The 24571-nt window shown below is 42.9% G+C and overlaps 2 protein-coding genes across 4 annotated transcripts in view; both read left to right on the forward strand.

The window, feature by feature from the left end:
- The window catches only part of DHFR (dihydrofolate reductase), a 68312-nt gene that overhangs the window by 35923 nt on the left and 7818 nt on the right, over nucleotides 1–24571 (forward strand). For both annotated transcript variants that reach the window (XM_072793682.1, XM_072793678.1), the window contains exon 6: nucleotides 20808–20869. In XM_072793682.1, the coding sequence (XP_072649783.1) occupies nucleotides 20808–20835 (28 nt within the window). In that variant the 3' untranslated portion in view covers nucleotides 20836–20869. The remainder of the gene's footprint in view (nucleotides 1–20807; nucleotides 20870–24571) is intronic.
- The window catches only part of ANKRD34B (ankyrin repeat domain 34B), a 65685-nt gene that overhangs the window by 18710 nt on the left and 22404 nt on the right, over nucleotides 1–24571 (forward strand). The window contains exons 1-2 of one of the 2 annotated variants that reach the window (XM_072793665.1): nucleotides 12891–12905; nucleotides 20808–20869. The gene's annotated coding sequence lies outside the window, so the exon portion shown is untranslated. Of the gene's footprint in view, nucleotides 1–12890; nucleotides 12906–20807; nucleotides 20870–24571 lie in introns of those variants that run through there. The other variant, XM_072793657.1, reaches the window with a different exon arrangement.

Here is a 24571-nt window from a genome sequence, read left to right on the forward strand (position 1 = left end):
TGGGTCTACCTAGGGAACATTCATTAAAAACCTTAGCTGTGGGGAGGCCTCGGTGGCTCAGAGGTTGAGCTCAGGGCCTGAATCCACATCAGGCTCCTCATGGGGGAGCCTGCTTCTCCCTCTGCCTGTGTCTCTGCCTCTCTCTCCGTGTCTCTCATGAATAAATAAATAAAATCTAAAAAAAAAAAAAAAAAACCTTAGCAGCGGGCAGGGCAGCCCGGGTGGCTCAACGGTTTAGTGCCGCCTTCAGCCCAGGCCCTGATCCTGGAGACCTGGGATGGAGTCCCACGTTGGGCTCCCTGCATGGAGCCTGCTTCTCCCTCTGCCTCTCTCTCTCTCCTCTCTGTGTATTCTCATGAATAAATAAATAAAATCTTAAAAAAAAAAAAAAAAACCTTAGCTGCAAGGAACAAACCCTCATCGGGACTACCTCGGGTGGGACAGAGAGTGTTGACTGTAAAGACAAACACACATCGAATGGGAATGTGAGGGCCGCCTGGGTGGCTCAGTGGTTGAGTGTCTGCCTTTGGCTCAGGTCGTGATCCCGGGGTCCTGGGATCAAGTCCCACATTGGGCTCCTTGCAGGCTGCCTGCTTCTCCCTCTCTCTCTCTCTCTTTCTCTCTCTCTCTCTCTTTGTGTGTGTGTGTCTCTCATGAATAAATAAATAAAATCCTTTTTAAAAAATGGGACTGTGAAGGACATTGGGAACAGGGGCGCTCTGCTGGTTGTCAGTTGTGATTTCTTTCCTGCTGTGTCTGATTTGCGTTGCGCACCCCTTGTAACTCCAGCCTGCCATCTCCAAAGGCTTCTGTTTGGGATCCCACTCCTAACTCGTCATCTTCTCTGTTCCTTTTCTTTTAATATTTTCTTTTTAAGTAATCTCTATACCTAACATGGGGCTCAAACTCACAACCCCAAGATCAAGAGTTGTATGCTCCTCCCACTGAGGCTGCAAGGCATCCCTCTTCTGTTTCTTAATTCAAATTCTGAAGGGGTAATATGATTGTCCCCCCTCATCTCTTACAGTCAGGCCTTATAATAGCCCAATCAGGATTGGCTGCTTGGGGACAAAGGCCCTCCCCTGGTCATCCAAGTGCATGGAGCAGCCTACTTCCCCTCCTTTCTAAATGGGGTACAGCAGACCAGGCACTCTGAAGCTTGGCTTGTCCAACACTTGCACAAGTTACTCACCCTCCCCAGGACCTCGGTTCTTCCACTGCCTTACGATGGTAGCTAGCGCCTGTCCCAGCCCACTCGTGCACTCAGAAATCATTGAGCTTCTATATAAAGCACTTCTGTTGAGCACTTTCCAGGGACTGCACTCAGCAACGGGAATATAGGCGTGAACAAAACTGATGCACATCTGCCCACATGGAGTTTACGGTCCAGGATCAAACAAGAGTGTATCTGTGAAAACACAGCCCACACCCTCCCACTGCAACCCCACTGCAGATCCAGTTTTAAGATTCCTTCCTTCATTTTTTCATTCATTAAAAATTCTACTTTTTTAAGATTTTGTTTATTTATTCATGAGAGACACAGAGAGAGCAGAGATACAGGCAGAGGGAGAAGCTGGCTGCCTCAACCACTAAGCAACCCAGGCACCCCCAAAATTTCTTAAGCATCTCCATAAGTCACATTGGCACTTGGAGTCCAAAGATAAATTATACATGGTTTCTGATCTCCAGGAGCTCATGGTTCCTTTGCAAAGCCAACAGTGATGGTACAAAAGCACAAATTAGCAGGTAGAGTAGGGGATGTGGGAAAGGAAACCTCAGCTTGGCTGAGAAAGTCAAAGGAGGCTTCTCAGAGGAGGTAACACTTTGAGCTGAGATTTAAAAGATGAAAAGGAGTTTGTCAAATATTCAACCAGTGGAGAGGGTCTTGGGTGAAGAATGACTATGGATAGTCCAACAACCAAAGAAAATGATAGGCAAAGTAAAGAAGTCATAGAGACTATGGAGAGTTCCAAAAAAATAGAAACACGCTCTAAGTGCTAGAACACAAAGTTTACGAAGTATGGCAAGAGGCCAAATTATCATAAAAAATCTTGGATGCCTTGCTAAGTAGTTTAATTTGACCTCATGCCCTATGAGAAGTCATGAAAGAATTTAAAGTAGTGGATTAATCTCTGTAATTAATCTGAATCACCTCATGTTAACTTTTTACAGCGAGCATGAAAGAGGACAGAGTAGGTCTGGAGGCAGTAGAGACACAGATAAAAGTCTCAAGAAGGGATTTCAAAGACCTGAACTGATGAGGCAATGGTGGGTAGGAGAGTAGGGGAGCATCTACAGAGAATTCTAGAAGGTAGAATTGACAGGGCTTGGTGATTGCTTTGTCAGTTGATCAATCAATACTCTTGGAAGTACGAAGAGAAAGGATGAGAAGATCACTCCCATGTTTCAAGCCTGAGACACTAGAGAGAGAGGGGTGCCAAAGCCCAGAGAGGGGGTTCAGAAAGGAAGCAAGCAGGGAAATGCTAATTTGGGCAGGTGGGGTTTGAAGCACCTCTGGACTGTGCAGGGCTGGTCGGTGGCTCTACAGTCTAAAGGCCTGTTGCTTAACACTGGAGGCCGGATGGAGGTCTAGACATGGAGACATTGAAATGTGGAAGCATCGGACATGACGGGTCCAGAGGAGGTGCAGTGTGAGAGTGAATGGTTAGGGACCACGGGTGGACATATGTCTGCAGAGTGAGGACAGTGAAGGGAGACCCACTGTAATTCGAAGAAAGCCCACTCTCCCTAAGACGAGCTGCTCACTCCTGTCCTGCCACTTAGGAGTTAAAGACAGAGACAGAATAAATCATTATTTCCTGCCAAAGTTTAGTGGTACTCTGATTTCACGAAGAATTTGATTTGGCACAGGATAAGGATACTCTGCAGACTCAAAGTTTGGGGGGTCCGGGGGAGTGCACTAGGGTGGATGGGTGTTCTCTGAAAGACTCAGTCATGGGCTCCATGAAGCTCTGACCCGGTCCCCAATCCTACTGCTCTGCTGTCCCCACTGTGGACGCAAGAAACTGCACTGGGAAACCTCTGTCCTAAAGAAGGACTTCAGAGGGAGGAAAACACGTACTTACGGGCTAGCTCTAAGGTGAGACACCAATGGATCAGAGGCTGAAGACAGAAGTGAGAAAGGTAAGTGATGGAGACTGAGAACACCCCCGAGGGCTCCAAGCAGGGAGGAAGGTCCTGGTCTTGGAGAGAAGGTGCAAGAAGGAAGGAATCAGGAGGGCGGCCCACCTCACAAAGGAGGTGACATGGGTAAAGTGCAATAATCTTACTGTATGCCATGGGATGGGTTTTTTTTTTTAAGATTTTATTTATTCATTCATGATAGACATAGAGAGAGAGAGAGAGAGGCAGAGACACAGGCAGAGGGAGAAGCAGGCTCCATGCAGGGAGCCCGACGTGGGACTCGATCCCGGGACTCCAGGATCACGCCCTGGGCCAAAGGCAGGTGCCAAACCGCTGAGCCACCCAGGGATCCCCATGGGATGGGTTTTTAGACCCATTTAGATGTACATGCAGCCTGTAACCACCACCCACATCAAGATATAAGACATATGCAACACCTCAGAAAGTTCCATGATAACCCTTCCCAGTCTACACCACACACACACACACGGTTCTAACTCCCATTTCATTTGATTAATCTTTCCTGTGAATTCTTCTGACTTCTGTGTCTGATTTGCTTGGTGTCTGACCTCTTTTTGCTCAGCATAATGGCTGTGACATTCATCTTTATTGCTGCATGTATCAATAGCGGTTTTTTAACTGTAGAGTAGGACATTGTATGGACACAGCACATTATCTTTTCTATTCTCCTGTCAGCGGAGATTTGGGTTGTTTCTAGCGTGGCATTATGAATGATTCCCGTGCATAACTTTGGTGGGCACACACACTCTACAGTAGACTTGCTGAGTCATTGGGCAGGCATACACTGAGCTTCATTAGAGAGCACCAAAGAGTTTTCCAAAATGGTTGTACCAACTTTATTCTCACCAGCAATATATGCAGCATACACTATTTCCAGAATCTCATCAATTCTTGGATTTGTCATCTTTTTAATTTTAGCTATTTTGATGAGTGTGTGATGGTATTTCATTATGGTTTTAATTTGTATTTCTCTTATAACCAATGATGATGATGTTGACTTCCTTTCCATATGTTTATCAGTCATTTGGGAATCATATTTTTATAAAATGATTATTAATGCTTTTGCTCATTTTTTAAGCTTTAGTTGTTTGTATTTTTTGTTTATTTTTGGTGATTTGTAGTTCCATATATTCTGGATATAAGTCAGCTGTAAGCAGTGAAGCTATCTTCTCAATCTGTGGCTTTCTTTTACTTTCTTAATTGTGTCTTCTCATGAATAGACATTCTTTATTTTAATGAAGTTCAATTATCAGGGTTTTTTTTTTTTCTTTTATGACTAACAGTTTACTGTTTCAGAACTGTTAGCATCTCTACATTCAGGAAGACTCTTTCCTCTGTTGTCTTTTAGAGATTTTATGTTTGCACTCCACACCTCCAGGTCTATGATCCACCTGAAATTAATTTTTGTATATGACATGATATGGGATCAAGTTTCCTTTTTTTCTTCTACATAAATATCCCATTCCTCCAAGGCCGTCTAGGAAAAGTTATACTTTCCCTTACTGAAACTGCAGTGGTGATTTATCATTATCAAGGGACAATATATGCTTACATATATTTCTAGACCCTTCTATTCCATTGATCTACTTGTCTTTCCTTAAGCTAATACCATACCATCTTGATTATTCTAGCTTTATTGTAAGTCTTGAAATCTTACAGTATAAATCCTTTAAATTTGTTATTATTCAATATTGCCTTGCCTACGGTTTGCAGTTCCACATAAATTTTAGAATCACCTTGCCAATTTCCACAAAAATACCTGCTGGGATGTTGATTGGAATTATTATGAATCTGAAGATTAATTTTTGAGAGATAACATCTTTCCATTTATTTATTTCTCATCAGCATTTTTAATTTTCAGTGTAGAGGAGAGTTCTTACACATCTTTTGTCTGGTTTATTTCTGGGAATTTGCTGCTTTTTCATGCATGGTATTACAATTGATATTTCTTACATTTTACTTTCATTTTCTGTTGTTAATAGAAATGATTTCTGCACAATGAACTTACATCAAGAGATCTTGCTGAATTTTTTTATTGTAATGGTTTATAGATTGTTTGGGGTTTTCTTGATAGATATATAATCATGTCATTTATAAAGACAGCTTTCTTTCTTCCATTACAATCTTTAGATCTAGGGCAGCCCAGGTGGCTCAGTGGTTTAGCACCGCCTTCAGCCCAGGGCCTGATCCTGGAGACCCGGGATTGAGTCCCACATCAGGCTCCCTGAATGGAGCCTGCTTCTCCCTCTGCCTGTGTCTCTGCAGCTCTCTGTGTGTGTCTCTCATGAATAAATAAATTTTAAAAATTAAAAAAAAATAAATCTTTAGACCTATTATTTCTTTTTCTTCCTTATAATGCTGGCTACAATTTCCAATTTCCAATTTTCGTACTTTTCTGTAGGTACAATATAATCCAAAAAAGTTTTAAGATTTTATTAATCTATTTGAGACAGAGAAAGAGAGAGAGAGAATGTGTTGTGGGGAAGGGCAGAAGGAGAGAGAAATAAAAAAGCAGACCTCCTATTGAGCAAGAGGCCTACACAGGGCTCAATCTCAGGACCCTGGGATCATGACCTGAGCTGAAGGCAGACACTTAACCAACTGAGCCACCTAGGTGCCCCCCAAATTTTTTAACTTCGTGGTATAACTGAGTTAGAAACTAAAACGACATAACCAAATGTAACGCGTGAAACCTGACTAAATCTTAGTTTTCTTGTTTTTTTTTAAGATTTCCATTTCTTTTTTTTTTTTTTTAAGATTTTTATTTATTTATTTATACATGGGAGACACAGAGAGAAAGAGGCAGAGACATAGGCAGAGAGAGAAGCAGGCTCCATGCAGGGAGCCCATGTGGGTCTTGATCCCGGGACTCCAGGATCACACCCTAGGCTGAAGACAGATGCTCAACTGCTGAGCCACCCAGGTGTCCCTGAATCTTGGTTTTCAAAGATTTATAAACTGTATGTTTGGGCAAATTTGAACCTGATCTGAATATTAAATGACTGAATGGAATTGTTAATTTCCTTGAAAGTAGTTGTTAATTTTCTTGAAAATAATATCATAGTTATGTAGAAATGCACTATTCTTAGGAAATAAATGAGTATTGAGGGTAATGTTAACCATGACAAGGATTTTTAAATAGTTAAAAAATGTGTACGTGTGCGTGTGTGTGCGTGTGTGTGTGTGTGTGTGCAGAGACAGAGAGAAGAGGGATGCCTGAGTGGCTCAGCGGTTGAGCATCTGCCTTTGGCTCAGGGCATGACCCCAGGGTCCCAGGATCGAGTCCCACGTCGGGCTCGCTGCATGGAGCCTGCTTCTCCCTCTGCCTGTGTCTCTGCCTCTCTCTGAGTATCTCTCATGAATAAATAAAACCTTAAAAAAAAGAGAGACACAGAGAAGGCAGATATGGCAAAATGTTAACAATTCTTAAATCTAAACAGAATTGTGCACAGGCTTAAAAGGGCTTCCATGATCCTTGCCTCATGGTGTTCATGCTCTATGTGATTTATCCTTGAGTGAGAGCAGGACCTATGACTTGCTTCTAGACAATAAAATATGGTGAGGGGGCCAGGATGTAAATTTTTATGCACATGATTATGTAATTAAATTACATGAGACTGTGGCTTCTATCTGAATGGAGTCCCCCAATCCCTTGCTATCTTTGAGGAAGTAGCTGGTCATGTCAGGGATCTCAAAGGAACTGTAGTGACCTCTGGGAGCTAAGGTTGGCTTCCAGCTGACAGCCAGCAAGAAATCAAAGCCCTCAAAGAACTGAAGTCCGCCAACAACCTGAGTGAACTTAGATCCTTTCCCAGTCAAATCTCAGGTGAGACCAAAGCCATAGTGAACACCCTGTGCAGCCCTGTGAAACCCTAGGAACAGGACCCAGCTAAGCCATGCCCAAGATCCTGGTTCACAGAAATTGTGAAATAACAAATTTGTATTGCTTTAGGCTGCAAGTTTATGACAATGCTTTTGTGCAGCAATAGAGAACTAATACAATTAATAACTGTGTGTGTGTCAACTGGGCCACGAGGTGCTCACATATATTTGATCAAACATTATTCTGGATATTTCTGTGAGGGTGTTTTTGGATGACATTAACATTTAGGGAATCCCTGGGTGGCTCAGCAGTTTAGCCCCTGCCTTCGGCCCAAGGTGTGATCCTGGAGATCCAGGATCGAGTCCCGCATCGGGCTCCCTGCATGGAGCCTGCTTCTCCCTTTGCCTGTGTCTCTGCCTCTCTCTCTCTCTCCATGTCTCTCATCAATAAATAAGTAAAATCTTAAAAAACAACAAACCCACATTTGAACAGGTAGACGGTTTACCCCCTCAAGTGGGTGGGTCTCATCCAATCAGTTGAAGGCCTAATAGAATGTAAGGTTGATATTGCCCCAGGTTACGAGAAAATTGTTCCTGCCTGACTGCCTTCAAAGTAGGATATCAGGTTGTTGCTGCTTTTAGACTTGAACTGAAATACTGGTTCTTCCTGGATCTCATGCATGCTGGCTTTTGAACAAGGACCATACATAATATCAGCTCTCCCAGTTTTCAGGCATTGGAGATCCATAAGGATATACAGATTTCACTGCAATATTCTTTTCAGCTTTTCTACATGTTTGAAAATATTCAAAATAAAAATTAGCAAAAATATTCTAAATTCATGAAATGTCAGGAGACAGTAAAGATTCACTAGATTTTCTCTCTCCCTTATTCTCAACATTCTCAACCTCCCCCCTTTCCCTTTTTCCTAAGTTAATCTGCTTTATTTAATATGAGATTTTAAAACACAAAACAGACACTATAGTTAAAACATAAATAATAAATCTACCCCCCTTTTTTGTGCAGACTTATGATTTATAAACATCACACTGAGTAGGTTTGGCCTTAACCTTTGTTCTGCAAATGTTTCAGAATTATTTTCTACTGCCACAAGATAAATGTCAGTCTAAAAGAAGGCTTTTTTATAAAACTCAACAGCTTCACAGATGGCTTCTAATTCATAGTCCTAAAAGACTACATTTTTGGGGTTGTAAATAATTTCAAAAGCTCTTCAAAATAATTTCAAAAACCAGAACATAATGTTACTCTTGATGCTGTGTGAGGTCAATTAAATAAACTCAGACACTATCCTCCAGGAGCTATTAAGCAAACTGAGAAAATTACATAAAAGTAAGGTTTTAACTAGTATTAATATAATCACATTTTTCAGAAACCTCAATCAATACACATGACTGAATGGCTATCTTGCCTCTTGTTTCCCTGATGTGACTTGACAAATAGTCTATACAGAAAATAAATAGGGTTAGCCAGATACAAATGATGCAAATATGCTTCAAATTCATTTTTTTTCTGAAAAAAAAATACATTAAGGAAAACTGTAAGCACTGAGATTATATTTTTAAGGAAGTCTGTTACATAGTAGAGCAGTGGGGTTTTCCACGCTAGCTGCACATTATTTTTTTTAAGATTTTATTTATTTATTTATTCATAGAGACACACACACACACACAGAGGGGCAGAGACACAGGCAGAAGCAGGCTCCACGCAGGGAGCCAGACATGGGACTCGATCCCCGGTCTCCAGGATCACACCTCTGGCTGCAGGCGGCGCCAAACCACTGCGCCACTGGGGCTGCCCCTAGCTGCACATTAGAATCACCTGGGGAGCTTAAAGTGCTGGTGCCTGAGTTCTCACGCCCTCATCCCAGAGAGCCCAATTATGGTCTGGTGTGTGACCTGGGTATCAGGAATTTTAACTTCCTTTCCTCCTTGCCTCCCTTCCTCCCTTGTTGAATCCTTCCAATGTTTATTGAATAGTGAATGGTTGCCAACATTGCCAAGATCTGCAACTCCCTCACCCAGATGCCCCTCCCAGCCATCCCATGAGAAGGAAGCCCCAAACCCCACCACCCCAGATGCCCAAGTAGCACAGGGCTGGAGGATACAGGGACATGGGGAAAAGTGGGGGAGAGGAAAGAGTAATGCAGGCAGGGTGCAGAGATATACTCCAGGGGACGGGGACACACACACACACACACACACGCACACACACAGGTGTGTGCATGCACACGGGTACCAGGGGCATCAGTGTCTGCCTCCACCCAGTGGCCACGGGGATATCAGGGAAAACTGAGGTATCTATAAGACATTTCAGTCCTTCCTGTCCTGAAGCATCTGCCACAAAGGGCTGGGCCAAGGTCACAGGACTCTGCCTTCAGGGCACATTAGGCCTGAGCCAAGGTGGCCTTGATTTCAGCCACCAGCTTCAGAAGCTTGCTCTCCATGTCCATGTAGCCATCACCTGTGTTCTTGGAGTGAACCAACATCCCTGCTACCATCACTTCAGAGAGGCTGGTGGCCTGAGGAGTCCTCTTGCCTCAGATGTCCAAGCATCCAGGGGACTCATCTTCTAACTTCTTCTTGAGCTTAAGACGAAGGGGCAGGTCAGTAGGTTAAGCATCTGCGGGGGGCTGAGGTTATGATCCTAGCGTCCTGGAGGTCCAGCCTCATCTGGCTCCCTGCTCTCCAGGGGGTCTCCCTCTCCCTCTCCCTCTGCCTCTCCCCACCCATGCTCTGCCTCTCTCACTCTCTCACTCTCTCTCAAATAAATAAATAAAATCTTAAAAACAAATAAAGGCCCAAATATTATTATAAAAAACCCAACAAGATACCAACATTTGTGGCCTGGAGCGCCACAATGAATGACTATGTTGGTGAGGCCCTGGCTGGGGACAGCCCCGTGGGCTGGTGAGAGCCAGCGAGCTCCGCTGCTCTGGGACCGCTGCACAAATTTGGATTTTTAGGTTTTGTTAGTGGTTCTGTTGCACAACAAGGTTTAGGAATTATTGTAGTAGTGGTTCATTACATATTGAGTCAGTTATTTACATATCCTTAGACTACATTAGAAACCAATTTGAATCAACTGTACTCCACGATGGTACTCTATAATCTTGGCTGCTTGTGCTACACCAAGGCATAAACCTGGGACCCCTGGGTGGCTCTGCGATTGGCGTCTGCCTTCGGCTCAGGGTGGGATCCTGGGGTCCCAGGATCGAGTCCCATGTGGGGCTCCCTGCCTGGAGCCTGCTTCTCCTTCTGCCTGTGTCTCTGCCTCTCTCTGTGTCTCTCATGAATAAATAAATAAATAATCTTTAAAAAATGCATAAACCTAGAGTAAAAAAGGATTGAAGATAGATAAAAGGCTCAAAATGCTGTCAGGTTAGGAACAGCTATAGCAACAGGAGATGCTGAGTCTGAAAAGAAGGACCTGGAAACGAGTGCTGCCTTCACATACTGAAAGGCCCTCCCAAGGACAGAGATCATAGAAGATAGTTGGAGCAAACTAGACTTTGGCACAATGTAAGATTTGTTAAAAAGTAGTGTTCTCTGGATATTAACTGGGTTCCTTGACATTGTGAGTAACTGGTCACTGCAGGAGTTCAGACACTGGCTTTTTGAGTTCTGGGCCAGGTTGTTGCAGAGGAACTGCTGTGCCAGGCACTTTAGTGAGCATATTTATTATTTTTCAGCCATCTAATATCTCTTGGATCTTTTCCTAGTCATAGCATCCTCGTTTTCTTTGAAGACTGATTCTTCTCACACTTTCAGTTCTGGTAGAGCTGACTCTGTGTAGCACTAGAGGAAGAACTTTGATCCACACCCAACCAACTGTGAATACTGCTTCTCCCTACACAGTCACTGGTTCAAAAATGAACACATAACCCAAGCTGAGCCAATCAGAAGCCATGGAATCAAACCCTGGGAATTCTGCTTACATTTTTAAAGACTCTCTTCCACTAGACTTAAAACTGGGAGAATGTGATATGGAAAATAGGAACTCAGAGAAAATGAAAAGTAGAGAATTTCAAAATGATCTTACTAATAGTCTTAGATAATGTAATAAACAAGATAATGAAACAAAGGCATGAGGCTGTAGGAAAAAAACATTCAGGTACCAAAAAAGAGTTCTTGGAAATTAAAGTATATGATGTTAGTTCTCATAAAAAAAAAAAAAAGAAAAGAAAAAAACATCGGGATGCCTGGGTGTCTCGTCAGTCGGGCGTCTGCCTTTGGCTCAGGGTGTGATCCCAGGGTCCCAGAATCCAGTCCCACTTCGGGCTCCCTGCAGGGAGTCTGCTTCTCCCTCTGTCTGCACCTCTGCCTCTCTCTGTGTGTCTCTTGTGAATAAATAAAATCTTTTTAAAAAAATCAATGATCAATGTATCACGGGTATGCTTAAGCCATCCTTAGCAGCATACTCCAATCAATAGACTGCCTGATTAGCCACCTTTTATTATACTACTGAGCTGCCTGGTTCTGCTGGCAACTGTGTATATGAAGTGCTTTCTTTTGATATTTTCAGTAAATTCCATTGTTAAAAATTAATAAATAAAAATTTTTAATTAGTAATGAAAAAATATCTTATGAAGTTGAAAGATAAATCTGAGAAAATCCTCCCCAAAGTATGAAAGACAAAAAGATGCCTAAGAGGAGAGAAATTATATACATCAGTAATCCAAGGGGATTGAGATGCTAAAAGTACAAGATGCAAAAAAACAGAATAGAGAAAATGGAAACAAAGGATCAAAGAAATAATAAAAGAAAAACTTTCGAGGATTGAAGGACAGGAGTATTCATAGTAAAAATACATTGAAACAAAGCAAAAAGGGCAGCCCTGGTGGCACAGTGGTTTAGCGCCGCCTTCGGCCCAGGGCATGATCCTGGAGACCCTCTGCCTCTCTCTCTCTCTGTGTCTCTATGATAAATAAATAAAATCTTAAAAAAGAAAAGAAAAGAAAAAGTCCTTTAAAAAAAAAAAAAGAAACAAAGCAAAAATAAATGTAAGACCCACACTAAGGTCCACCATCATCTCTGAAGGTAAATTCTTATTATCATAAGACTTGGAAGAAAATAAAAATAAAAATGTGAGAGTGAAGAAAGCTCTTACCCAGACTCTGAAAAGCAAATCCTTTTTTTACATTTTTAAAAAAGATTTTATTTATTTATTTATGAGCGAGAGCAAGAGCGAGAGCGAGAGAGAGAGAGAGAGAGAGACACACACAGGCAGAGGGAGAAGCAGGCTCCATGCAGGGAGCTTGATGTGGGACTCGATCCTGGGTCTCCGGGATCATGGCCTGAGCCAAAGGCAGGCGCTCAACCACTGAGCCACCCAGGAATCCCATGAAAAGCAAATCCAAGCAATGCCTTGCTTTCATGGTACATATGTCTCTTAAAACAAAGCTTAAAAAAATCATTAAAACATTTTAAAAGCTTGGTATTTTAAGAAATTTTATAGCAACTTCCTTTGTAAACATGACAACCAGGATTCCCTGATCTAAAAGAGACTAGAAGATATAGATGACACAAAAAAGGGAACAGGAAAACAGCCTTCCCTTAGAACTCTGTCTAGTGGATAGTGAAGGCCTATAACCCTGGAATACTATATGTGATGAACAAATTTCTCATGATGACTTCTTCAAGTTCCAAAATTGGCTCAATAAAGGATTTAATACAAAAATTTTTGAGTGCTTCAATTGTGTAGAAAAGCTATAATAGAACCAATTATAAAAATTTCCAAAACGACAAGTTTTATTTATTTTTTAAAAATATTTTATTCATTTATTCATGAGAGACAGAGAGAGAGAGGCAGAGACAGAGGCAGAGGGAGAAGCAGGCTCCATGCAGGGAGCGCGACGTGGGACTCGATCCCGGGTCTCCAGGATCAGGCCCCGGGCGAAGGTAGGCGCTAAACTGCTGAGCCACCCAGGGATTCCCCCAATAACAAGTTTTTAATGGTATGTTTCTATTGATGATGTATTTATTCACCCTCCAATTTTTAAAATACTGTTAATTCATTTTGTGGTGAAAAATTAAGCTCCTTTTCTTTTTCCTTTAAAATAATTGGCCTCAAGTACAAAATGATAACTTCAATTCATTTTGTTTATTCTCATGACATGTTCCAAGATAATTTTGTGAACACCTAAGTGTTCCATTTAGTATTAGAAGAAGTAAAATGTTAAGGATGTTTAAGCTCTGTAAAGTTGAATAGAATAGCATTTGAATGACAGGATATAATTACAGATCACTAAGGATATGGTACAAAATGTACCGATTCCCACCTCTTTATACTTAGCTAAGAACAGAACACTTTAGTAAGATATGAGATTAATAAAATATCAAAAGAAATAATAATTCTGGAAGAACTAAAGAACTAAAGAACTAGTTAGAGCTACCACAGCTGGAAGAATTATTACTAAAATATAATAAAAATCTGTATCAATCCTAATGGACTAGTTGTTCTAGTTGTGGTCATTCAATTGATCTGCCTTTTATTTTCATGTTATTGTTTCCAAGAATATGTGTCCAAATACTCCATCTAAATTTATAAGATGTCAATGGGCAAATATCATATCCTACATATATCCCTATCTTTGCTCAAGATCTCCCTAATGCAGAGTCTAGACAAGGTTTGGAAATAGATAGTTTGGGATTGGATCCTAGGAAGAGGAAATGAGAAAATAAAGCAGGAATGGATGAAAATTCTTTAGAGTGCATTCTCAACATCACTATTAGGTCTTTGGGGCCTAAAATTAGAGGTGGCCCAAGAGGATGTGACATGAGCACCGAAAGCATCTGCTACACTCACATGCCTAGAATCTTCTCCTATATTCAAGACTCTCAGTAAAAGCTTTCTGAGTCATTTATTCAATTCCAGTGGCTCCCAAGGCTTCCTGTTCAAATCAGCGATCACCGGAGAAGGAAGACATTGCCTTTTACAAACACATTCTAGAACTTTACGTCATTTTATTAGGTCCCTTCTCATGCTAGCTTAAGCTAGCAAGGTATTTATTATAAAACTATGGGAGTATTTTGGAAATCCCAACATAAGCCTCAAGCTGAGTTTGGATTTGGAAAACAAAAGGCAGCCCTCTCCTCTGCAAGCTGGTTTTCTCTTCCTACAGAGTTGAAAATGAGCCACCCTGCTGAGTGGGGCTGTCCCTCAGGCATCCTCTGCTCATTACCTGTACTGAGGTGGCACTGTTGGCAACTGAGAGATGGGAGATATGACCCTGGACATTAAAGAGATTAGCATTTTGCTAAGAAGGCAGATAAAGAGTAGTCCACATACAAACCAAGGGTCAAATGACTGCTACCTGCAAGTATTTTAGGACCTCACAAAAGGGATATGCCATAGTGGTTGAGATGGTCAGTGAAGGCTCCATGGAGGAAGTGATCTGGGTTTCCAAAGAGCCAAAAGATTGAGAAAATTTGGAGTGGAGAAAATGAGGCAGAAAGAGGACAAAGTGCAAGCTAGGAATCAGAGGAAGGAATGTGTCCAGTCAGTTTCCAAGAAGCGACCCGCCCAGTGGCAACTCCATCCACGCTGATTAACTCATTATCGAATGCTGGTCAAGATGGCAAACCAGAATCTATTAAAATGCTGGAAATGTCTTCTTGTTCTTTTCAAATTAGAATTCAATCATTGTTTTACCTTGCATAAGATCTTGAAAACTGTACAGAATATGGCTTTGGTAATATCCTAGGTGAGATCTCTTACCTAGTCACAAACATAATCAATCTTTTTTTTTTTTTTTTTTTTAAATTTATTTATGAGAGTCACACAGAGAGAGAGAGGAGAGAGAGGCAGAGACACAGGCAGAGGGAGAAGCAGGCTCCATGCACTGGGAGCCTGACGTGGGATCCGATCCCGGGTCTCCAGGATCGCGCCCTGGGCCAAAGGCAGGCGCCAAACCGCTGCGCCACCCAGGGATCCCTCTTTTTTTTTTTCTTAAGATTTATTTATTTGGAAAGAGAGAAAGAGAGCAGGGGGGGAGGGGTTTTTCAAAAAAAAGATTTATTTATTTTTTAGATTTTTATTTTATTAAAGATTTCATCTATTTATTCATGACAGACACAGAAAGAGTGAGAGGCAGAGACACAGGCAGAGGGAGAAGCAGGCTCCATGCAGGGAGCCTGATGTGGGACTTGATCCCTGGTCTCCAGGACCACGTCCCAAGCTGAAGGTGGCGCCAGAATGCTGGGCCACCGGGGCAGCCCAGATTTATTTATTTTAGAGAGAGATCTTACAAGTGAAAGAGGCAGGGAAAGGGAGAGAGAATCTTAAGCAGACTCTATGCTGAGCTTGGAGCCCAATGTAGGGCTCGATCTCATAATCCTGAGATCACGTCTGAGCTGAAACCAAGAGTCAGATGCTTAACTGACTGTACCACCCAGGCACCCCACAAACACAATTAATCTTAATTGGGATCAAGGAACACTTAAAATTCAGCCACTAGAAAGGAGTTCTAACCAAAAAGAAAGGTAGTTTTCTTTTCCAAGGAGCCTTGACGCATAGATATTTCTCCAAAGAATTTGAAGATATGGATTTTTTTTAAGATTTATTTATTTATGATAGACATAGAGAGAGAGAGGCAGAGACACAGGAGGAGGGAGAAGCAGGCTCCGTGCCGGGAGCCTGACGTGGAACTCAATCCCGGGACTCCAGGATCGCACCCTGGGCCCAAGGCAGGTGCCAAACCACTAAGCCACCCAGGGACCCCCAAAGATATGGATTCTATGACATTTGTATGAAAGCCTCATAACTCATTTTAACATTTCATGCTTAAAAATGATTTCCTTTAAGGGGCGCCTAGGTAGTGCAGTTGGTTGCGCAACTGACTCTTGGTTTGGGTCAGGTCATGATCTCAGGATTTTGAGACCTGAGAATGAGCCCCGCATCAGGCTCTGTGCTCAACATGGAGTCTGCCTGAGATTCTCTCTCCCTCTCCCTCTGCTCCTCCAGCTCATGCTCTCTCTCTCTCAACTCAATATTTATTTAAAAAATAAATAAGTAAAATTATTTCCTTTCAGTTGGAAGCAAAACTGAAAGTGATATTCTCAATTAATTTTCTAGTTCTTAACCTCCTCATTCTTTAAGAAATAGAACAGAACACCCTGGGATCCCTGGGTGGCTCAGTGGTTTGGTGCCTGCCTTTGGCCCAGGGCGCTATCCTGGAGTCCCGGGATCGAGTCCGGCGTCGGGCTCCGCGTGGAGCCTGCTTCTCCCTCTGCCTGTGTCTCTGCCTCTCTCTCTGTCTATCATGAATAAATAAATAAATAAATCTATCTTTAAAAAAAAGAAATAGAACACCCTTAAGTCCATAAACCATCAAATAATCCTATTGTACCACGATTAGTTAGCATCACCTAAACATTACTTCAATGCAGAATATAACAATTAGTTATTTTCATCATACTATTTCAGATTGTAAAAATGCTCTCCAAATATTTTAAAATTAAAAAAATGTTTTGTTTTGTTTTTTAATTTTATGATAGTCACAGAGAGAGAGAGAGAGAGAGAGAGAGAGGCAGAGACACAGGCAGAGGGAGGAGCAGGCTCCATGCAGGGAGCCCGATGTGGGATTCGATCCCGGGTCTCCAGGATCGCGCCCTGGGCCAAAGGCAGGCGCCAAACCGCTGTGCCACCCAGGGATCCCTAAAAAAATGTTTTAAATATTGTATATTAATCAGGTGATCAATCACTCCTTAGTTGTCTTTCTTCCTTCTACACACTTAAGTAGGAGCTATTAACTCAACCTTGCAAGAACAGCTCTTATCTCAACTCTCCTTCCTGACATAACATGTGCTAGACTTTTCCCACTAAGGCTTGTCCCATTGCCTGGTTTCTCTAGTCTTCTCTGTTCTGGAACACTCCCATTCCCAAGAGAGTCACCAGCTTGGTTTACAGATAGTTCTTTGTTTTCCATTGCAGATCCTTTGCTCATCCAGGAACCTGACTTTAAAAAAAAAAAGAGATCCATATTGGACTTGTATAAAATAGTAAACAAAAAGCAATTCTAAGTGGCAACAGCATACAGGAGAGATGACTTATCCTGAAGTACATCAGTACTTTGGAAACATCTAGTCTGTCAATAATGTAACATGAAAGCATGCTGTATGGTAGTGATGCTTGAGAAAGCATGTTTATTTTAAATGGTGATTTTCAAGCCTACAGGAGCCAAATTCCATCCTTCTGGGATCCCTGGGTGGCTCAGCGGTTTGGCGCCTGCCTTCGGCCCAGGGCGTGATTCTGGAGTCCCGGGATCAAGTCCCACATGAGACTCCCTGCATGGAGCCTGCTTCTCCCTCTGCCTGTGTCTCTGCCTCTCTCTCTCTCTCTCTCTCTCTCTGGGTGTGTGTGTGTGTGTGTGTGTGTGTCTCATGAATAATGAAAATAAAATCTTTAAAAAAAATTTCCATCCTTCTAAATGATTTATTAGTTGTTTGGGGGGAGAGGTGTGTCCGTATAACTAATATCTGCCCAACAAAGTAAAGCAAATACCTCAAATTGAAGGGATAATTCTACCTAACAACTAGATACTGTCACAGACTGGTGAGAAATCCATTTGCAATGAGATTCTACTACGCATGTCAATATCCAGACCAAAAAAAGGGAGAATCAAAGTTGCAAGAGTTACAGCTGGATTCATGAGAGTTTTAGAAAAGTGACAAGTTCCTATAGAGTTAAAAAAAAGGGGTGGTGGTGCTTACATACTTAGGCTCCTTGTCCACACATCTCAGGGATGAGAGAAATTCAAGTTCGGCTCTAGCTTTGAGACTATCTCTTCTTAGCCAACCCTGCATTCCAGCAGCATCTCAACCTCCAGCCAGCCTTTCCATGTGGCAACACTCTGCCCCTATGGTCGGATTCTGTGGCTACCCCAGCCTTGGAACCAAACAGGCACTTCTTCTTCTTTTTTTTTTTTTTTTCAAACAGGCACTTCTTAATCCCAGTTCTGCAAAGTAGATACCTGTATTTGTCACTCTCTTCTTCACCCTGCCTGTCTTTCCCGCCAAATAAAACAATTCTCCGGGAGTGAGCATCTGATTACAATCCCTGCTCTTCCATAATTGGCTATGCAATTTGGGGTAAATCATTTAGCCAGCCCGAATTTCAATTTTCTTATTTGTAAAATGAGGGGTTTGGATGAGATGGTTTCAAAGGTCTCTCTGAATTCTAAAATACCACTGCCTTTCTGTCAGGCTCTTGGAGACTATGGACTGTCTCTGATTGGTCCTTTGTCCTTTCAAAGAATGAGCAGCAATTAAGTGCACTGAACAAACATGTTACAACTCAACATTCTTTGTAAAATTGATGCTTTCCTGTCAGTTGGACCCTTAAAGTAACTGTAGTTTTATTTTATCTATTTTTTTAAAAGATTTATTTATTTATTTATTCATGAGAGACACACACAGAGAGAGGCAGAGACACAGGCAGAGGGAGAAGCAGGCTCTCATGTGGGACTCGATCCCGGGTCTCCAGGATCACACCCTGGGCTGCAGGTGGCGCTAAACCGCTGTGCCACCGGGGCTGCCCGTAACTGTAGTTTTATTTTATTTTTTTATTTTATTTTTTTCCCGTAACTGTAGTTTTAGAATTAATTTTTCCTGGTCTAGAACTGGACCAGGTACAGAATAATAGCATGTCTCACATAGAGTGTTTCACTCTCACATAGAGTATGAAACAGCCAGTGTTTTTACTAATAATAAAACTAACATTGGCTAACATACAAAAAAGACATTTATTGGAAAGATACTAAGCATTTCAAAGAATTTCAGGGACACTAGAGAATGAGTGTCCCTGAAACACCCCTCCCCCCAAATAACTAATAACCCTCACTTAGAACGAAAACAGGAACTCAGGGGTGCATGACACAGTCAAGATCCTACCAGAGGTTCAATTAGTGTAGGATGCTGGCTCTGGCATCATCAGCCCTGGACCCTTGTCGCCATCTCCTGAAGTCTTAATTCTATCCAGCCACTCTGAATGATCTTTGTCTCTGGCCTCGTTACCACTCCCTGAAGGGCTAAAATCTCAGGAAAGGGGCAGCCCCGGTGGCTCGGTGATTTGGCGCCTGCCTTCGGCCCAGGGCCTGATCCTGGAGACCCAGGATCGAGTCCCTCATCAGGCTCCCTGCATGGAGCCTGCTTCTCCCTCTGCCTATGTCTCTCTCTCTCTCCCTGTGTCTTTCATGAGTAAATAAATAAAATCTTTAAAATAAATAAATAAAATCTCAGGAAAGGGCCTCTGATTGGCTGAGCCCCGGTCAGATGCCTATACATGGGTCCATGGAGTCCAAAGCTGGATTATCTGCTGCTCTCCAGTTGCCAGAGTAGGAAGACTGATCCTGACCTCTGTCCACCTTGCACTAGAGAACATAGAGTGTCTGGATGCTGGACAACCCCAAATGACAAATGTTTACTACACAGTTTTGTCACTTGTGATTACAAATTTAACACATCCTGGAGGCATTTGTAAGAGGTTAATTATGTTCTGGAGAGGTTTACAGCTGATCGATTATCCCAGCATTACTTCATCTCTTCATTGATTTATGTGAATCAGTGATAGGTCCAGTTAATGAAAACATATTCCTCCGGATACTGACTAACTTATTGGGCTGGCTTTTTATGTTTACATGGCTCCTCTGGATGACAAAGTGAGTATTTGGAATGAATAATGAATCACTGGGAGAAAAAAAGCCCATCTTCATTCACAGCACAGCTGTCATTGACTTTTAAAGTAAAAAATATCTGGTATGTAGTCCTGGTCTAACGTTCTTCACAGAGATGATGTTCATTTCCCTAAGATGCTCCATTGTCCTGGTTTTTTAGATCAGCTAGGATGTCTGAATTACCTGGAATATATGTGACAGATGTCAGAAGAGACAGGAGAGCGAAGTCCCCTCAGCCTCACTCCAAAGCAAATCTGTTAACCCTCAGAAACAATTTTTCCATCCTGCAGACAAAAGTGGCAAGAGGCTCCCACCAGATTGCTGCCATCAGGTTGGACCCTTCCATGGCCAACATGGAAGCGAGAGGAAAAGAGAACATGTTAAGGAGTTCAAGAATGGAGGCAGTCTTCTAGAATAAAGAGTAATTTCAGGGATCCCTAGGTGGCTCAGCGGTTTGGCACCTGCCTTCGGCTCAGGGCCTGATCCTCGAGTTCTGGGATCGAGAGCCGCATTGGGCTCCCCGCATGGAGCCTGCTTCTCCCTCTGCCTGTGTCTGTGTGTCTCTCTCTCATGAATAAATGAATAAAATCTTAAAAACAAAAACAACCCAGTAATTTCAGATATGAACTTGTCTGAAAAACTGCAGTGACATCAGCACGAAAGAGGCCTTCAGTTTTTGTGATGTTTAAGATATTTGGGGGCCGACCAAAGAAAACTTCCCTAAAGAAAAATAAGCAGCCAACAACCCAGAGTCCTCAATCCTGGAACGCAAAGCTCCTCTGTGCACTGGGCCACATAGTGGTTCTGACTCCCAGTCCCACAGGAGAAGTGGGTCCTGCCAACTGGTTAAGGAAGCGTCTACTCTGCTACAAAGAGTGTGGCCATCTGGCTGGCTTGGTTGGTACAGTGTGCAACCCTTGATCTCAGGGTTGTGAGTCTGAGCCCCATGTTGGGTGTAGAGATTACAGAAAAATAAAATCTTTAAAAAAAAAAAAAAAGGAATGTATTCATTATGATACAGGTTTGGACACATATAACAGAGACTCAAATAACAGCTTAAATAAGATAGAAGCTTGTCTCTCTCTATGTAAAAGACTTTTCACTAAAATGACATCTACTTGTCCTTCAGGTCTCACTGGAAATGTCACCTCCTCTGAGAAGCCTTCCCGGATGCTACCTAGACAAGCTAAGGTATTCTTGCCTCTGTCCTCTGAGTACCTTCTAACTTCCCTATCAAAACAATGATCATACTTTGTTTTATGGATTGTTTCATTTTCCCCACATTAGAATTAGCGACACGAGGGTAGGGACTGTGTTTATCTTGCTCATCACCTTATCTCCCAAGAGCCGCCCCGCACCTGCACAGCACAAGTACTTATTTGATGTACTGAATATACCTCTACTGAATGTTCTTCAGGGTGGCAGGAATTGAATACTTTTGGCTCATCATACATAGTAATTCCAAAATAGAAAATAGTATTTTTTTAAAGATTTTTATGTATTTAGTCGAGAGGCAAAGTGTATACACACGCATGGCCGGGGAAGGGAGAGGGACAAACAGACTCCACGCTGAGCATGGAGCGCAACACAGGCCTTGCCACAAAGCTCAATCCCACGACCCTGAGATCATGACCTGAGCCCAAACCAAGAGTCAGACGCTTAACTCACTAAGCCAACAGGTGCTCCAGTAGATAGTATTTTAAAAACAGGGAAATAGCGGATCCTGGGGTGGGTCAGTGGTTTGGCGCCTGCCTTCGGCCCAGGATGTGATCCTGGGGATCTGGGATTGAGTCCCATATCGGGCTCCCTGTAGGGAGCCTACTTCTCCCTCTGCCTGTGTCTCTGCCTCTCTCTGTGTCTCTCATGAATAAATAAATAAAATCTTTTTAAAAAAATAAATTAAATAAATAAAAATGGGGAAATAATAGCCATTTGTGCTCCTAGCACAACTGTGGGCTTGGAAGAGAGCAAAAACAAAGTATTTCCACTTGAAAGACCTCAGCCTATAGCGCAGGGGCCGGCAGTGACTGTTGCAGGTTTGGGGGCCCAGGGTCACCCTTACAAGGTGGGCACCAAGATGTAAACGAAGGGTGTGGCTGGGTTCCCATAAAACTTGATTGATGAATACTGAAGGTTAAATTTCATACAATTTTCAAATATCACGACATATTATTTTCCTTTTTTTTTTTTTTAAAGATTTATTTATTTATGATAGACACAGAGAGAGAGAGGCTGAGACACAGGCAGAGGGAGAAGCAGGCTCCATGCCGGGAGCCTGACGTGGGACTTGATCCCAGGTCCCCAGGGTCAGACCCTGGGCCAAAGGCAGGCGCTAAAGCACTGAGCCACCCAGGGACCCCCTATTCTTTTCCTTTTGATTGTTTCCAACCATTAAAAAATGGGAAAGCATTCTTCTTCCATGAGCCTTGCAAAAAAAGAAAAAAGAAAAAAAGCAGCAGCTAGGCTTGGCGCATGGGCTGGAGGGGGGCCGGGCGTGTCAAAAGGCACAGGTCTGACAGAGAAGAACCTGGTCTTGGTTCACTTCTTTGGCCCCTCGGTGCAAGTTCATGTTCACCAGCACCTGTTAAGCCACGCTGGGCCCAGGCTGCAGAGCCGCAAAGGTGGGGAAGGCCAGCTCTGTGCCCCAAGGCCCCTGGGCCACGGAGCCAAGCTCACAAGCTGTGGGCACGGGGTCTGGTTGAGAGGCGCGGGTGACTTCATGGAAGGTAGCATCTGAGGGTGAGGATGGGCCATGTGCCCCCAGGATGCGCCGCGCTCCGCGTGGTTTGGCTCTGGGTGAGCCCTGAAGGGAGTGCGAGGCAGTAAGGGACGGGGGTCTGTGCCAGCCATGTGGGGGGCCCTTAGGGACCAGCATAAAGCTTGGTCTGGTGGGCAACTGAGACCCAAAGTAACTGGGACGCTCAGGTGGCTCAGCGGTTGGGTGTCTGCCTTTGGCCCAGGTGTGACCCCAGGTCCTGAGATCGAATCCCACGTCGGGCTCCCTGCAGGGAGCCTGCTTCTCCCTCTGCCTGTGTCTCTGCCTCTCTCTGTGTGTCTCTCATGAATAAATAAATAAAACCTTAAAAAAAAAACTGAGATAATTAAACTGGTACCAACAATGTATTAGTTTTTTGATGTTCTAACTTTCAAACTATTAAAAAAAGTGGTTTCCGAAGCTATTTTATTTCTTTTTCTGTTACTAATTTACCAAATATTTTGACTGACAAACTCTCCTAGGAAAAATACATGGAGTTCAAGGGCACCTGGGAGGGGAAAAATGCCATCAGTGTTGTCCCAGGGGCCAGAGCTTATAAAAGGAGCCATTGTATGGCAAAAGAAAACATCAAGCAAAGATAAAATAATAATTTCAAATATTCATCAGATTTTGAGAAAACTGAACTATCAATCACATAATGCCCTCTCTAGCTCTACAAATAAGAAATAAGAAACTCGGGATCCCTGGGTGGCGCAGCAGTTTGGCGCCTGCCTTTGGCCCAGGGCGCGATCCTGGAGACCGGGGATCGAATCCCACATAGGGCTCCTGGTGAATGGAGCCTGCTTCTCCCTCTGCCTGTGTCTCTGCCTCTCTTTCTCTCTGTGTGACTATCATAAATAAAAAAAAAAAAAAAAAAAGAAAGAAATAAGAAACTCCTGGGCAGCCTGGGTGGCTCAGCGGTTGAGCACCTGCCTTCAGCCCAGGGCCTGGTCCTGGAGATCCGGGATCGAGTCCCACATTGGGATCCCTGCATGGAGCCTGCTTCTCCCTCTGCCTGTGTCTCTGCCTCTCTCTCTCTCTCTCTCTCTCTCTCTGTGTGTGTCTCATGAATAAATAAATAAAATCTTTTTTAAGAAAAGAAACTTCTGTTTTGTCCCTAAGGAGAAAATAACTCAATATTATTATACTGTCCCTTTCCTTTTGTCTCTGAAATGGCAGTTTTGTTGGAAATCACCAACAGGAAAATAATCAATTATTCTCTCATAGCAACATAAAATATAGGAGGCAGGAAAAATGAACTCAAGTTATGGAGATTTGAAAACTGAATTCTCAGATGCCTGGGCAGCTGAGTCGGTTAAGCATCTGCCTTTGGCTTAGGTCATGTTCTCAGGGACTTGGGATCGAGATCCACATGGGACTCCCTGCTCGGTGGGGAGTCAACTTCTCCCTTTGCCCTTCCCGCTGCTTGTGATCTCTCTCTCTCTCAAATAAATATTCTTAAAAAAAAAAAAGAAAAGAAAAGAAACCCAAATTCTCCTTCAATTGGTATAAAATGTCACCATGCTTATCCAACCAAGAATTCAAGACAAGTCTCATGAAGTGCCTCCTATTAAAAGATACCATCTTGGCACATAGGAGGCTCAGGAAATGGATGCGACATCAATCTGCACGCAGGAATCTTCTCCTTCACGCTGATGCACAGTCTAATTGGGGGAGGAGGAGTCCAACTGCTGGCATGCAGATGAGTGGTCTTGGGCAGAGACAGGCAGGGCACTGCATCTCTGTCTTCCATTCAGGATTCACCTGGCTGCTCCTTGCTGTCAGCTTTATCCATCACCTTTTTCCTCTCCCTGGGCAGAGGATTTGTAGATAAGGGAATCAAGTGCTGAATGAGTACCAATCACTGACAAACTACCACGGTGCCAAGATCAACATTTCTAGTTAATTAAATCATTTCTATTTTAAGGGGTTTTTTTAGTTGATGTAGAGTTGACATTTTTTAAGTTTGTTGTTTTTTTTTTTTAAGATTTCACTTATTTATTCATGAGAGACACAGAGAGGTAGAGACACAGGCAGAGGGAGAAGCAGGCTCCGTGCAAGGAGCCCGATGTGGAACTCGATCCCAGGTCTCCAGGATCACACCCTGGGCTGAAGGTGGTGCTAAACCGCTGAGCCAC

Source organism: Canis lupus, chromosome 2, assembly GCF_048164855.1.
Source record: "Canis lupus baileyi chromosome 2, mCanLup2.hap1, whole genome shotgun sequence".
NCBI classification, from domain to species: domain Eukaryota; kingdom Metazoa; phylum Chordata; class Mammalia; order Carnivora; family Canidae; genus Canis; species Canis lupus.